The following is a 14,176-nucleotide window of genomic DNA, read 5'->3' as shown; positions in this document are numbered from 1 at the left end:
GGCCAGAATAGCTGTTCTGGCTAATATGTATAAGTTGTAGTGAGATATGTTGATAATTTAATATCTGAGAGCAGATTCCCTTTGATTGAGGAAGACTGCAGTGCGTGAATTGCTGCTTTTACCTGTGTCTTATGGCTTAGGTGAGATGCCTACAAACATTGTGACTTCCAGAAACTTCCATGAGTCCTACTTTATCCATCCCCAAAGCGGGAATAGTTATTTCAACACATACTTACTGAGCACCTCCTCTGAGTGATTTGGTGTTAGAGAGACAACAGCGGACAAAGTGGACAACATCCTTGCATCCTCTTGCTTTCCCAAGCAGTGTCATGAGGTTCAAATCCAATCATGAAGGTGGAATCATTTGGGAACCTAAAGTCACTGTGGAAATAGAGGAATGAGTATGATGACATTCAGCTCCTCATTGCCTGTTTCAGAACACCACACTGATGTGGCTGGGTGGGGTGCACTCTTTGGCCTTTTATGAAGACCACTTGGCCCCTGAATTAGGCCCTTATCTTGTACTTAGATCCACTGTCTGGCCACTGCAAGTCTGGGCGCTCAAGGGGCATCCCTTGCCTCATGCCACATCTTACTTTAGTTCCTGGGAGTGAAGAATTAAGGCAGGGAAGGACAGCAGGTCATAAATTGTGCTTTATCAGGAAAGTTATACTGTAGACAATTGGAGCCTAATACCAGTGGAGAGAACTCTGTGATCCAGTTTAGAATACACACCTCATAGTCATCCCACTGGGGCGGTGAGGTGATTCTGAACCACTTCCTCCCAGTCCATGGCTGAGGGTAGCATCTGTTGGGCCCAGTAGGATCCAGCAGTCAGTGGAAGCCCTCAGGCAGTTAGAAGTAGTGTGGATGGAGTATAATGATAAGTTCCAGGGTTGGGGTTGGGAGGTGGGTAATAGGCTCACCATTGAGCAAATGATGGCTAATTAGGGCACCGGACACCCAGCATCGGTAAAGGCTAAACCCCGGCTGTTAGTGATGTGTGGTTGTGATCTTTTTCTCCCCAGACCTTGACTTCATGGACCTCCTAGGGGAAGACAGACAATGGACGGTGGGGAGGAAGTTAATGCAGGTGAATGACACTCTGACTTCAGAGGATGCAGGACCCCGGAGCAGCAAGAACTGCACAGAACCAGGTAATGGGAACAGCTGTGTTGTGGGCAGTGGCTGCCGTTTTCTCTGCTGTGGCTAAGGAAGAGCTGGATGCCATGCCTTCCCTTGGAGTTCTCATCCAGAGAGATAGTTAGGGCAGGCATCTAAGAAACCAAAAGGTGACATTCCTGGGGACAATTCAGGTGTGATTCTACCTTTGTATTCTTTTTCTACAACAGGAGTGAAAAGGTAAGTCAAAGTCACTGATCCTCCGGACTCTGTGCTGATATCAATCGTGGAGCCTAGTGCTCTCTCAGGTGGGAAACTAAGTCCGGAGCATACTGGGTGAGGATGTTCTGTGGCCATCTTTGCTTTGATCCCTAGAACCCACTCTGGCTGGTTTTTAAGCAGGAGCCTTGTGTCTGTCTCAGTAAAGACATATAGGTTAAACCTCCTTACCTATGTTGTTGGTCTTCTTGGGAGAAGTGAAAACTCATTTCTTAGTTGTTATATTTGATATGTCATGTCTTTCCTCAGAAATATAGGGTACATTTTATCTCCAGTGTATTAAACTTAAAAGGAAAGCAAACAGAAAAGGAGTGAAGGGGCTTGGAATTGTACCAACTAGCTCACCAAGTCTTAGGAAATGGTGAGCACCTTCTGCAGGGATGAGGGTCTTGCTAGTTTAGATCAGAGCTCAGCAACTTTGTCTCACAAATGGCCAGATAATAAAAATTTTAGCCTTTGTAGGCCATATGCCATGTCTATAGTTTTTTTTAAAACACCTTTTACAATCCTTTATACATTTAAAAATCATCCTTAGCTCACAGACGGTACAGAACAGGCACTGGGAGGTATTGGCCTGTGGCTCTGCTTTGCCAACCATGACTTGGACTGCTTGGCTCTCTGGGGCTTACCTTCCGTGTGTGGTGGGGACTTGGGCCCTATGTGTGCCTGCTCTGAGGGGTGAACAGCTCAACCATGTGTTGATCTCACATCCAAAGGCCAGTCTTCATTTTTAGGGTCATGCTGGAAAGATAGAAACAGTCTTCATTGCAGCCCAAGGAACCTTAGACCTTTGAAAACAGAAGGTGCTCTGTGAAGTTCTGTGCCTACTTTTTTTGGGGAGGAAGGTGGGTAGAGGTATCCTTTATCAGCATACTGAGAATTTTAACAGTCTATTCCCAAGCAGAGCTGGAGAGAATTAAAAATAGATTACCAGCGCCGCCTACCCCCCCCAAACCCACAAGAACCCACAATGCTACATAATCTATGTTCCTCAAGCTGGAGAATTCAGGGGTCACGGTACCTATTATTAAATGCTCTGAAGAAACACTCTTGAAGGTTAGCGAAGCACATGACTGCAACATGAGCTAGAAGCCAAAATGGGTGTGATGGGTTTGAGCACCACATTGAGCACACAGAGTCCTTTGTAGAGAGATGTGCCAAGAGCCCTGGTTGCTGATCTGGTTGTGTAGCCAAATATTTTTCAACATCCTCCTATAACTAAAAGACAGATGGTGAGTGAGATATCAGAAGTCAGGAAATACAGCATTAGGGAGTCCAGTCGTTACCTTTGGTATACCTTTGGAATGAGAAAGAACGGAGTCACACACTGGACAGTGACTGGTTGAGTTTAGCCACCATGCTGTTCCCTGTTGGGAGATGAGTGTTGGGGGAGGTGATGCTGTCTCTGTGAGTGGCATTGCTCACTGTACCAAGAAGTGTCTTTCTCAGAATGATAGGTATAAAAGAATAAAGCACATTAAAAGCCATTGCAAAAGAGGAAATGACTCAGCTTCCAGATAGAAAGGAAGATGTTCAGGTTTTTAAAAAGAACACAAGCCCAGCACCTGCTGGTGTTGGCAGGGAAGGCAGAGGGGGAGAGGGGAGGGAGGGCTTCTAGAAGGCAGCAGAAGGAGTGAATAAGAGCTCATAATGCTGCTTAGGGCTAGTCCAGAAAAAATAAAGACCCAGAAGAAACATTCTTGATTTGTTTGCAGGCTATGGGAACTGGACTTGATTTCTGAGGCCCTTGACTCTGAGCCAGATGCTACAAGGAAGGTGATAGTGTCCCAAACAGGAGGGGGTCTTTTTTAAGTTCTGACACATCAAGGGCCTGCCTGGAGTCTCTGTTGTTCACCAAGCCTGCTTTGACCACACCAAACTGCTGTGACCATTTTGTTTGCCAAATGTTTTTGATACAAAATGTCTCTAACTGTGCTGTCCAATATGGACACTCAGTGGCGACTTAAATTCAAATTAATTCAAATTAAATAGATTAAAAGTTCAGATTCGCACCTGCACTGGCTACATGTCAAATACCTAATAGCTGTATGTGGCTCATGGCTACCATATTGGAGAGCACAGATCATAGAACATTTCTATCATCATAGAAAGTTCTATTGAACAGGCAGGTCTAGAACTTCCATGTATCTTTGCACATACCTCCCATCTCTCCAGTTTAATTGCCAACACCTCAAAGATATAAAGCGGGCATGTAGATTTTGAGAGTCCCATCTCTTCCTGGGTTTTGGGGTCACCCTCACCTGGATTTCACTCCCAGCTTAGAAGCTGTGGGCCTGGGCAAAATAGGCTTTCTGAGCCTCTGTCTGCATCTGTGAAAAATTGAGATAATCATTCTGATCTTTCATGACTGCTGTGAGAATTGGTAATGAAGTAATAAAGTATGACCAGCCTAGTGCCCTTGTGTGGTAGTTCTATAGTTAGAGCTCGCTCATGAATTTCTCACTGCTGCTGTCTCTCTATTACAGGTGGGTTGTGGAACTGCCTTCTCCAGCCCCTCCTCACAGGACTGGGCACACTCAATCCATCTGGTTCTGTCAATAGACCATGTCCTCAGGTGGCCTGGGTCTGAGCAGTCAGGAAGCTGGGCTGAGAGGTTCAAGCACTATTTTCTAATACAGACAAACTTGAAAGGTCTCACCACGGTAATGAGCACAGCACCTCTGAGGAATGCTCTCTTTCTACAAGAATATGGTCAAAACATGACCACACACACACATGACCCCCGGTAGCCTTGGTGCTCTTTCCAGAATGCTGTTGGAAGTCTGCTTCTCTGTCTGCATGGAACAGATACTTTACACAAAAATGTTGAGAGCTAAAGCACTCATAAGGTCAGGATTTGGAATTTAAATTCAGTAATATTCATCTTCCCTACCTTTAACGTACTGAGAGGGCGGAACTAAACTGGACTGAGCCAGGGCTCAATTGCCAGAGAATAGCCTTAAGAGGTCAGAGCAGCCCTGTAGGCAGTGAATATTGCTTGTCCTGGTTGAATGCAGTGGTGTCTACTCTCAAAAGTCTTAAGTGTATGGTCTAGGAAGTGAGCCATGTGGTTTCTGGACCAGTTTCCCTTCTGCTTTGTGATGATGTCAGCAGAGCAAGAGTCTACTTCCAAAGATGATGCATTGGGGTTCCCTCTGTGTTCAGAGGGGGTGATTACTTACTTGGGGACCCGAACATTTAGGGTGCCAGCATGCGCCATGGCCATGTGAGTAATGGTACCAGGGTCATAGGCAGGAGTTAACTGGGCTCTTGTCATAAGGTACACCTGGTGCTACCTGTGATGTCACTGAGCTTCTCAGACTGTGTCCTTGGAACCCCTGGCTTTGGGAGCCATTAGAGTAAGTATATTCAGATCCTGGAGATGCAGTGACCTCCATCCTGGTTGTATCCTCTGTGCAGGATAGGGGGCTGGTTTGCCTCTCAGACATCAGCTTCCTCATCTGTCAACTTGACCTGCAACTAGTTCATCCTTACTACTCCTTCTACTGGACAAATCCAGTAGTTCCACGACACTTCAAAAGAGAGATTAATTTTCATGAAAACCTCCACTCCAAGATTCCCTGCTCCTCTTTCCTGAATAATTTCTTTGCATTTGCAAAATTCCATGTCATACCTCACCCCTCCTTGGACCCTCTTTCCCCTTTCCTATTCTCCTCTGCCCCATCTCCCTCTCTCTTTTCCTTCCCCTGAAAACCAGGTGCCCAGAACCCCCAGCCAGGGGTGAGGATGCAGGGTGCCCATTATAGGGTCAGTGCTGTCTTTGGTTGGTATGACAACACGAAATGACACACTCTTCATATGATAGCTGCCACTTTAAAGATGTGTGTTTTGCAATATTTTGGATTTTTAAAAAATGGCATTCTCCTCTTGCCCTTCCAAGACATGGTTTTGGTGGAAATTGGTAAATTTTTTTTGTCTCCAGAACTGCAGGAAAGAGACTAAGCTCTGGGCTCTAATTTTTCTGCAACTATTCCAGTCCTCTGCAAAATTTTAAGGTTGTTTTCTTAGCCTGACACTGCCGATTTCATCTAGAGCCGGGAAACATATTGTTTTTTGGCAAAAAACACTTGAAACTGTTTACTCAGATGACCTATTAAGTGAAATTTAACTTTGAATAAAATTTATCCATGGAAAATTAAGTTAGCTAAATGTAATATTGAGAGTGGTGGACAACTGTAGCAGAAATGAACTCTTTGTAGTATTTATTTGTAAACTTCGCAGAATTTTATTTATATACTTCTCTGTCTCCAGAAAAATCTATCATCTTTTGGTTTTTTAGTTCTTTGATGTTTTAAGGAAATGAGCTTTTCCTCAGAGTGCGTCCTTCAAATAAACTTTGAAAGAAAGAGCTATTTAAAATGATAGCCTTCGGCGTGGGCTTCACTCTCAGATCATTGGATGTTCGTTTGAAAAAGAGCTTATCTCCCCCCCTCTACCTGCTTAGTTGGGTCTGAGATCCTTGGGCCTGTGCTGTAGGAACCTATGGGGCCTTCCAGGAGTGTTTACTGGATCAGGTGTCTACTGGATTGTCCAGAAACTACACAATCTGAGTGTCAAATATGAATTATAGTAGAGGAGGGAAGCCAGAGGTCCATATAAGAGAAGCAATATGGGATAAGTTCAATGGGTGAATGTGGCCACAGATCAACCAGCAGCAGACTAGTTCGAGGTACAGGTCATGAAGAAAGTTAAGTTTGGCGTTCTACTGTTTTTTTTTTTTTTTTTTTTTTTTTTTTACTTTAAACCATAACATCAAGGCCAGTTGGTCTAGGGAAGTGGCCTGGGAGATGGGTGAAATAGGTGATGGGGATTAAGGAATGCATTTGTCGTAAGCACTGGATGAATATGGAATTTTTGAATCGATATAGGTACACCTGAAATTAATAATATACTGTGTGTTCACTAACTGGAATTTATTTTATTTTATTTTATTTATTTTTTTTAATTATTTTTTATAATAAATTTACTTTTTATTGGTGTTCACTTTGCCAACATACAGAATAACACCCAGTGCTCATCCCCTCAAGTGCCCCCCTCAGTGCCCGTCACTCATTCACCCCCACCCCCTGCCCTCCTCCCCTTCCAGAGTTCGTTTCCCAGAGTTAGGAGTCTCTATGTTCTGTTCTCATTCATTTGGGGAATATAAATAATAGTGAAAGGGAATATAAGGGAAGGGAGAAGAAATGTGTGGGAAATATCAGAAAAGGGAGACAGAACACTAACTGGAATTTAAGTAAAAACTTAAAAAGATAAAAGGCCAGTTGGTGTATAATTATAGGGCTGGGCCTGACCAATCTATAAAGCATGGAAAGTCCAAATTTCTCATCCTTCACATGAAAAGAAAAAAAAAGATCCAGAGGGGAATAATGACTTGCCTGAGGTCACAGCACTTGTCAGAGCAGAGTAGAGGCCCCCCACTGTAATTGCTATATGTAGATACTCAATATATAATGATAATTAGATTGAAAGCCTGACATCTGCATGATTTAGAGTAGCATTGTCCTGTAGAATTAGAATACAAGCTACAGATACAGTTTTAAATTTTCTAGTAGCTACATTAAAAAATAAAAAGAAAGTGAAATTAACTTTAATTACACATTGTAGGGGTGCTGAGTGGCTCAGTGGGTTGTGTTGGACTCTTGATCTCAGCTCTGAAAAAAGTCCATGGTATTTTGATAGGGATTGCATTAAATGTGTAAATTGCCCTGGGTAGCACTGACATTTTCACAATATTAATTCTTCCAATCCAATTCAAATTGAAATGAGCATGGAATATTTTTCCATCTCTTGTGTCTTCTTCAATTTCTTTCAGGAGTGTTCTGTAATTTTTAGGGCATAGATCCTTTACCTCTTTGGTTAGGATATTCCTAGGTTTATTCCTAGGTATCTTATGCTTTTGGGTGCAACTGTAAATGGGATTGACTCCTTAATTTCTCTTTCTTCAGTCTCATTGTTAGTGTATAGAAATGCCACTGATTTCTGGGCATTGATTTAGTATTCTGCCACACTGCAGAATTGCTGTATGAGTTCTAGCAATCTTGGGGTGGAGTCTTTTGGGTTTTCTATGTACAGTATCATGTCATCTGCAAAGAGGGAGAGTTTGACTTCTTCTTTGCCAATTTGAATGCCTTTGATTTCTTTTTGTTGCCTGATTGCTGAGGCTAGGACTTCTAGTACCATGTTGAATAGCAGTGGTGAGAGTGGACATCCCTGTCGTGTTCCTGATCTTAGGGGAAAGGCTCCCAGTGTTTCCCAATTGAGAATGATATTTGCTGTGGGCTTTTTGTAGATGGCTTTTAAGATGCTGAGGAATGTTCCCTCTATCCCTACACTCTGAAGAGTTTTGATCAGTAATGGATGCTGTATTTTGTCAAATCCTTTCTCTGCATCTATTGAGAGGATCATATGGTTCTTGTTTTTTCTCTTGTTGATGTGATCCATCTATCATGTTGATTGCTTTATGAGTGTTGAACCAGCCTTGCATCCTGGGGATAAATCACACTTGATCATGGTTAATAATCTTCTTAATGTACTGTTGGATCCTGTTGATAAGTATCTTGTTGAGAATTTTTGCATCGTGTTCATCAGGGATATTGGTCTATAATTCTCCTTTTTGGTGGGGTCTTTGTCTGGTTTTGGAATTAAGGTGATGCTAGCCTCATAGAACGAGTTTGGAAGTGTTCCATCCGTTTCTACCTTTTGGAACAGCTTTAGGAGAATAGGTATGATTTCTTCTTAATGTTTGATAGAATTCCCCTGGGAAGCCATCTGGCCCTGGACTTTTTTTCTTGGAGGTTTTTGATGACTGCTTCAGTTTCCTCCCTGGTTATTGGCCTGTTCAGGTGTTTTATTTATTCCTATTCCAGTTTTGGTAGTTTATGGTTTTCCAGAAATGCATCCATTTCTTCTAGATTGCCTAATTTATTGGCTTATAGCTGCTCATAATATGTTTTTAAAATCGTTTGTATTTCCTTGGTATTGGTGGTGATCTCTCCCATTTCATTCGTGATTTTATTAGAGTCTTTTCTCTTTTGTTTTTAAGAAGGCTGGCTAATGGTTTATCTATCTTATTAATTATTTCAAAGAACCAACTCCTGGTTTTGTTGATCTGTTCTACAGTTTTTCCGGTCTCTATTTCACTGAGTTCTGCTTGAATCTTTATTAACTCTCTTCTTCTGCTGGGTGTAGGTTTTATTTGCTGTTCTTTCTCCAGTTCCTTTAGGTAAGAGGTTAGCTTGTGTATTTGAGTTTTTTCCAGTTTCTTGAGGGATGCTTATATTGCAATGTATTTCCCTCTTAGGACTGTTTTTGCTGTATCCCAAAGATTTTGAACATTGTATCTTCATTCTCATTAGTTTGCATGAATCTTTTTAATTCTCTAATTTCTTGGTTGATCCTTTCATCTTTTAGCAGGATGCTCTTTAACCTCCATGTGTTTGAATTTCTTCCAAATTTCTTCATGTGATGGAGTTCAAGTTGCAAAGCATTATGGCCTGGAAATATGCAGGGGACAATCCCAATCTTTTGGTATCTGTTGAGACCTAATTTGTGACCCAGTATGTGGTCTATTCTGGAGAAAATTCCATGTGCACTTTAGAAGAATGTGTATTCAACTGCATTTGGATGTAAAGTTCTGTCAATATCTGTGAAATTCATCTGGTCCAGTGTATCATTTAAAGCTCTTGCTTCTTGGGAGATGTTGTACTTAGAAAATCTGTCATTTGCAGAAAGTGCTGTGTTGAAATCTCCCAGTATTAGTGTATTATTATCTAAGTATGTCTTTACTTTGGTTATTAATTTATTGATATACTTGGCAGCTCCCACATTATGGGTATAAATATTCATGATTGTTAGGTCCTCTTGTTGGATAGATCCTTTATGTACGATATAGTGTCCCTCTTCATCTCTTACTACAGTCTTTGGGATAAACTTTAATTTATCCGATATGAGGATTGCTACCCCTGCTTTCTTTTGAGGACCATTTGAATGGTAAATGGTTCTCCAATGTTTTATTTTCAGGCTGTAGGTGTCCTTAGGTCTCAAATGAGTCTCTTGCAGACAGCAAATAGATGGCTCTTGCTTTTTTATCCAGTCTGAAAACCTGCGTCTTTTGAAGGGCTCATTAAGCCCTTCATGTTCAGAGTTACTATTGAAAGATATGAATTGAGTGTCATCATAATATCTATTCAGTCCCTGTTTTTGTGGATTCTTTGGGCTTCCTCTTTCTTTTACGGGGTTCCCCTTAATATTTCTTGCAGAGCTGGTTTGGTGGTCACATATTCTTTCAGTTTCTGCCTATCTTGGAAGCTCTTTATCTCTCCTTCCATTCTGAATGAGAGCCTTGATGATAAAATATTCTTGGCTGTGTGTTCTTCTCATTTAGGACCCTGAATATATCCTGCCAGCTCTTTCTGGCCTACCAGGTCTCTATGGAGAGGTCTGCTGCTAATCTAATATTTCTCCCCATATAAGTTAAGGATCTCTTGTGTCTTGCTGTTAAGGATTTTTCTCTTTATCTTTGGAATTTGCAAGTTTCAGTATTAAATGTCAAGGTGTTGAATGGTTTATATTGATTTTTTGGGGGGGACCTCTCTATCTCCTGCATCTGAATGCCTGTTTCCCTCCGCAAATTAGGAAAGTTCTCAGCTATGATTTGTTCAAATATGCTTTCTGGTCTTCTCTCCTCTCAGCACCCTCTGGAACCCCAATTAAACAGATTTTTCCTTGGGAGGCTGTCATTTATTTCCCTTAACCTTTCCTTTGGTCTTTCAATTTTTTTCCCCCATTTTCCTCAGCTTCCTTCCTTGCCAACAACTTGTCTTCTATGTCACTCACTCTCTCTTCTACTTCATTAACCCTCATCATTAGGACCTCCAGTTTGGATTGCATCTCATTTAATTGGTTTTTAATTTCGGCCTGATTAGATCTAAATTCTGCAGTCATGAAGTTTCTTGAATCCTTTATGCTTTTTTCCTGAACCACCAGTAGCTTTATAATGGTGCTTCAGAATTGGCTTTCTGTCAGGAATTGTAATCCAATTTCTGTAAGTCTGTGGTAGAGAGTACTGTTTCTGATTCTTTCTTTTGTGGTGAGTTCTTTCTAGTCATTTTGCTCAGTGCAGAATGGCTAAAAACGAGTTGTACTGGAAAAAGGAAGAAAAAAAAAAGAGAAGAAGCGGTATCCTCTGGTTCTATATATTGTAAATTCCCCGACTTCCCCTGGAGCTTTCCAGCACTGCTCAGTCAAGAACTTGCTGCCCCCTGTCCTTCCAGCTGGTCTTCTGGGGGAGCGGCCTGCTGTGCTGATTCTCAGGTGTGTGCACCTGGGGGAGCTCCCCTGCCCCCCTCCAGGTGCACGGCTCAGTGGGAGCTGTTTACCCCGTGAGGCCTCTGTTCCCTAGAGCCCCGCTCCATTCCAGGTACAAGGTGCCACCAGGAGGAACGACAACACTGGCGGCGGCCAGCTCTCCGGCCCTGGAGTCAGCTGCCGCAGTAACTACCGCAGCTCCCAGCCTGCACTGGCCGGGATGCTTCCAGGGCGGGGGGCGGTGGGGGGCGCTGATCTGCACAGCTTGGGGGTCCTGGTGGCAGGAGCGTCCCCCGCTGTCCTGGGCCCTCCCCGCCTCCGCCTGTCCCGGGGGGAGCACAGGATCCTGGGCTGTGTCCCCCGGCGCCCTGGGATCCGGGCCGCGCAGCCCCCTCTGCCCAGGGCCCCCTCCTGAGCTGCTCTCGGGGCCCCCCCGGGCGCTCCAGCCCTTTACCGCACTCAGCCCACGGTGTGCGGCGCGCTCGCCCCCCGGGCGCACCTCCTCTGCTAGTGACCCCGGGAGACCGGGGGCTCCAGGCCCCTCCTGGGGTTCTGCCCGAGTTCCCTGCGAGCGCCTTTCTGTCCGGGAAGAATCCGGTGCCGATTTTTAAAGTTCCTGCTTCTCCGGGGCTGGGATTCCCTGTCCCCGAGGCTCTCGCTGCCCGTCCTTAGCTTGGCTCCTCGCGGGGCCCCTCCCCCACTTGATACTTTTTTATTTTTATTTTTTTCCTGCCTTTCTACCTTGTTAGAAGTGCAAATTGTCTCTGTAGTGTTTCAGCTCTTCTCTCTTTAAATCTCAGGTCGAATTCGTAGGTTTTCAGGCTGATTTGAAAGTTATCTAGGTAAATTGGTGGGGACAGGTGACTTGGGGACCCCACTCCTCTGCCATCTTGCCCCACCTCTCTCCTCAGCTCTGGTCTTGATCACAGGGTTATGAGTTCAAACCCAACGTGGGGCTCCACAGTGGGTATGGATCCTATGTAGGAATATATATGTATGTGATACCTATATTATGTATTTTATATATAATAAGTATATATATTTAATAAAGATGTTAAATTATATATATTCATATTAAATTACTTAAATATATATTTAACCAAATATATACAAAATATTAAGAATGAAAAACCTCAAATCACCTGGTTTGAACCCAAGAAAGAACTAAAATTTTTTTAAAAAGTCTTAAAATCTGTTCTTTATGTACTAGCTTACGTAATTTCACCAGTTTATCTCTGTAGTTATGATTTTCATAATGAGTCAGATAGTAGCTGTTGACACTCTTAAGTGCAACAAGTTAGCAACTTACTGTTATCTGCTCTTTAATTTGTATCAAAGTCTTTACTGAATTAATTAGATAGGGAATTAGTAGCTGTTGTTAACAAATAAGTGCTGCAGATTTGGTAGTTTAACATAGAAGTTTATTTCTTTCTTGTGGAAGGTTCTGGTCTTTGGGTGGCCCTATTGCAAGAGGTGGTCTGTGTACTCTGAAGCCTTCCATTTTGAGGCTTTCCCATCCTTATGCTTGTTTCCCAAGGGTGTTGTGTTTCTCTGCTTTCAGAGGCAAAGCGATAGAGGATTGTCTATAGCTGAGTTTGAGCAACTAGAGTCTCACTTCTACTCACATTCCACTGGCCTGGGCTCAGTCACATGACAACTCCTCACTCCTAGGGAGGCTGGGATTTCTATGTTACCAGAATGACCTGGAAGAAGAGAGAGCAGATCTGGTGAACAGCTAGCTAGTCTCTGCTACCTCATTTCCCCTCAGACTTATTTCTTTCTGAAAAAACAGGCTTCCAGTTTTCCTTTATCCTTATCTTATTACAAAAACATTTTTAAAGCTTCTACAGAAAACTCAAAACCTAGACTGATATCTGCTGAGGTGGACTTAGCTCTTGGTTTGACCTTCATGATGCTCACTTGGTCAAGGTGACTCAATTCGACTCTCTTCTCTCCTTGGGAGGGTCACAGGTGAGGTAGGAATTGTCCCAGTTGTGCTTGTTTGCAGATTACATCTCTTCTTTCTAAATATGAGAACCATAGGGAAAATGATGAATGTTTGATGCATGAAGTCATTGGCAATAACGCGAGGACTCAGGTTTCAGAGGAAATCCTAGATCTCAGTTCCATCACTTTTGTCCTTTGGGATGCCAGGTGAATGTCTTAAATTCTCTGAACCTCATTTCCACCATCTGTAAAATGCAGATTAAGATGCCTACTTCACAGAGTTGTGGTAATCATGAAGCCAAGTAAGCTCCATAGGCAGCTGAAACCTCAGTCATCGTATGTGCTTATTAAATTCTAGCTGTGTTATCTTTGATCCCAGAAATATAATGGAAGGCAGGCCAACAGAGGTCACTTGTAAGGACTTTGCCACTCTAAGGCACACTAGGACTGGTGGGATTATGAAGACTATTTGAAGGATGGATGGCTTATTGAGTGCAGTTCTATCCCAGATGTGTGAAGGAGACATGTCAAGAGATTAATCAGGAGGCTTCTGACTAATGCCATCTCTAGGCCTCAGAGGCCACAATATAGACACACAGATAAAGAGTACAGAATTTTCTACTTCACACTAATGAAGGGTTTAAAAGTCTCCAGTTCCAGGAAGAAAGGGCCAGACGCTATTCATTTCTTCTGGCTTCGGCATCCCTTTAGGACTTATTTCTTGAGACTTTCTTAAAAGCCCCATTCTTTAGAAGTAGCCCGGGCAGATCAATCTGGTGAATGGTGTGTAGAATCCTCCCAAAGCAAGTAAAGAATGATAAGCTCTGCTCTTAGATGCTTTTGTGGGTCTGCCTATTTGCGTAGGGCTTTAGATCTTCAAAGCATTTTTACGTTAACTAGCATAATCAGAACATGTTTGGCTCTTGAAAGAAGAACACCTGAAGGCCAGGAATGACTGTATTGTTGATAGATAAATTAGACCTAGATGGAGGCAAGTTGGGTTAAAAGAATTGAGCATTCATGGTCATAAATGTGGAAAGAAGCTTAGAAATTCTTGATTCCAAACCTCTGTTCTCAAGCCAGGGCTCAGTGAACGATGGTCTTAGACCTAATGTGGCCTGTTGACTGTTTTTGTAAATAAAGTTTTATTGGAACCCAGCCATACACATCCATCTGTGTGTTGTCTGTTGGCTGCCTTTGCTATATGAAGGCAGAGCTGAGTAGTTGCAGTACAGACCTCAGGTCCCACAAAGCTTAAAGTATTTACTTGGTGGTCCTGTACCGAGTACTTGGTGGTCACTCCCTGCTCTAGGCCCTGGGACTGGTGTCTCATGTGGCTTAAAAGAGAGGTGAAGGCAAGGATGATATCCCCACTTCTCTTTCTGCTCTCCCTAACCCCTCCCCTAGATGATGCCTATGCCATATTAAAACTAATATCCTATTAAATATTTTTTTTCTATTAAATATTTTTAATATCACTCCTGGGCTGGGGGCCTGTGAC

General features: G+C 42.9%; 1 protein-coding gene across 2 annotated transcripts in view; it reads left to right on the top strand.

Moving 5' to 3' along the window:
* SLC24A3 (solute carrier family 24 member 3) overlaps window positions 1-14,176 on the top strand; it is a 481,544-nt gene that overhangs the window by 59,808 nt on the left and 407,560 nt on the right. For both annotated transcript variants that reach the window (XM_049100282.1, XM_025469153.3), the window contains exon 2: window positions 1,029-1,157. In XM_049100282.1, the coding sequence (XP_048956239.1) occupies window positions 1,029-1,157 (129 nt within the window). The remainder of the gene's footprint in view (window positions 1-1,028; window positions 1,158-14,176) is intronic.

This window comes from Canis lupus, chromosome 24 (assembly GCF_003254725.2).
Source record: "Canis lupus dingo isolate Sandy chromosome 24, ASM325472v2, whole genome shotgun sequence".
NCBI lineage: Eukaryota > Metazoa > Chordata > Mammalia > Carnivora > Canidae > Canis > Canis lupus.
The sequence above is the reverse complement of the archived record's forward strand: the minus strand, read 5'-3'. Positions and strand labels throughout refer to the sequence as shown.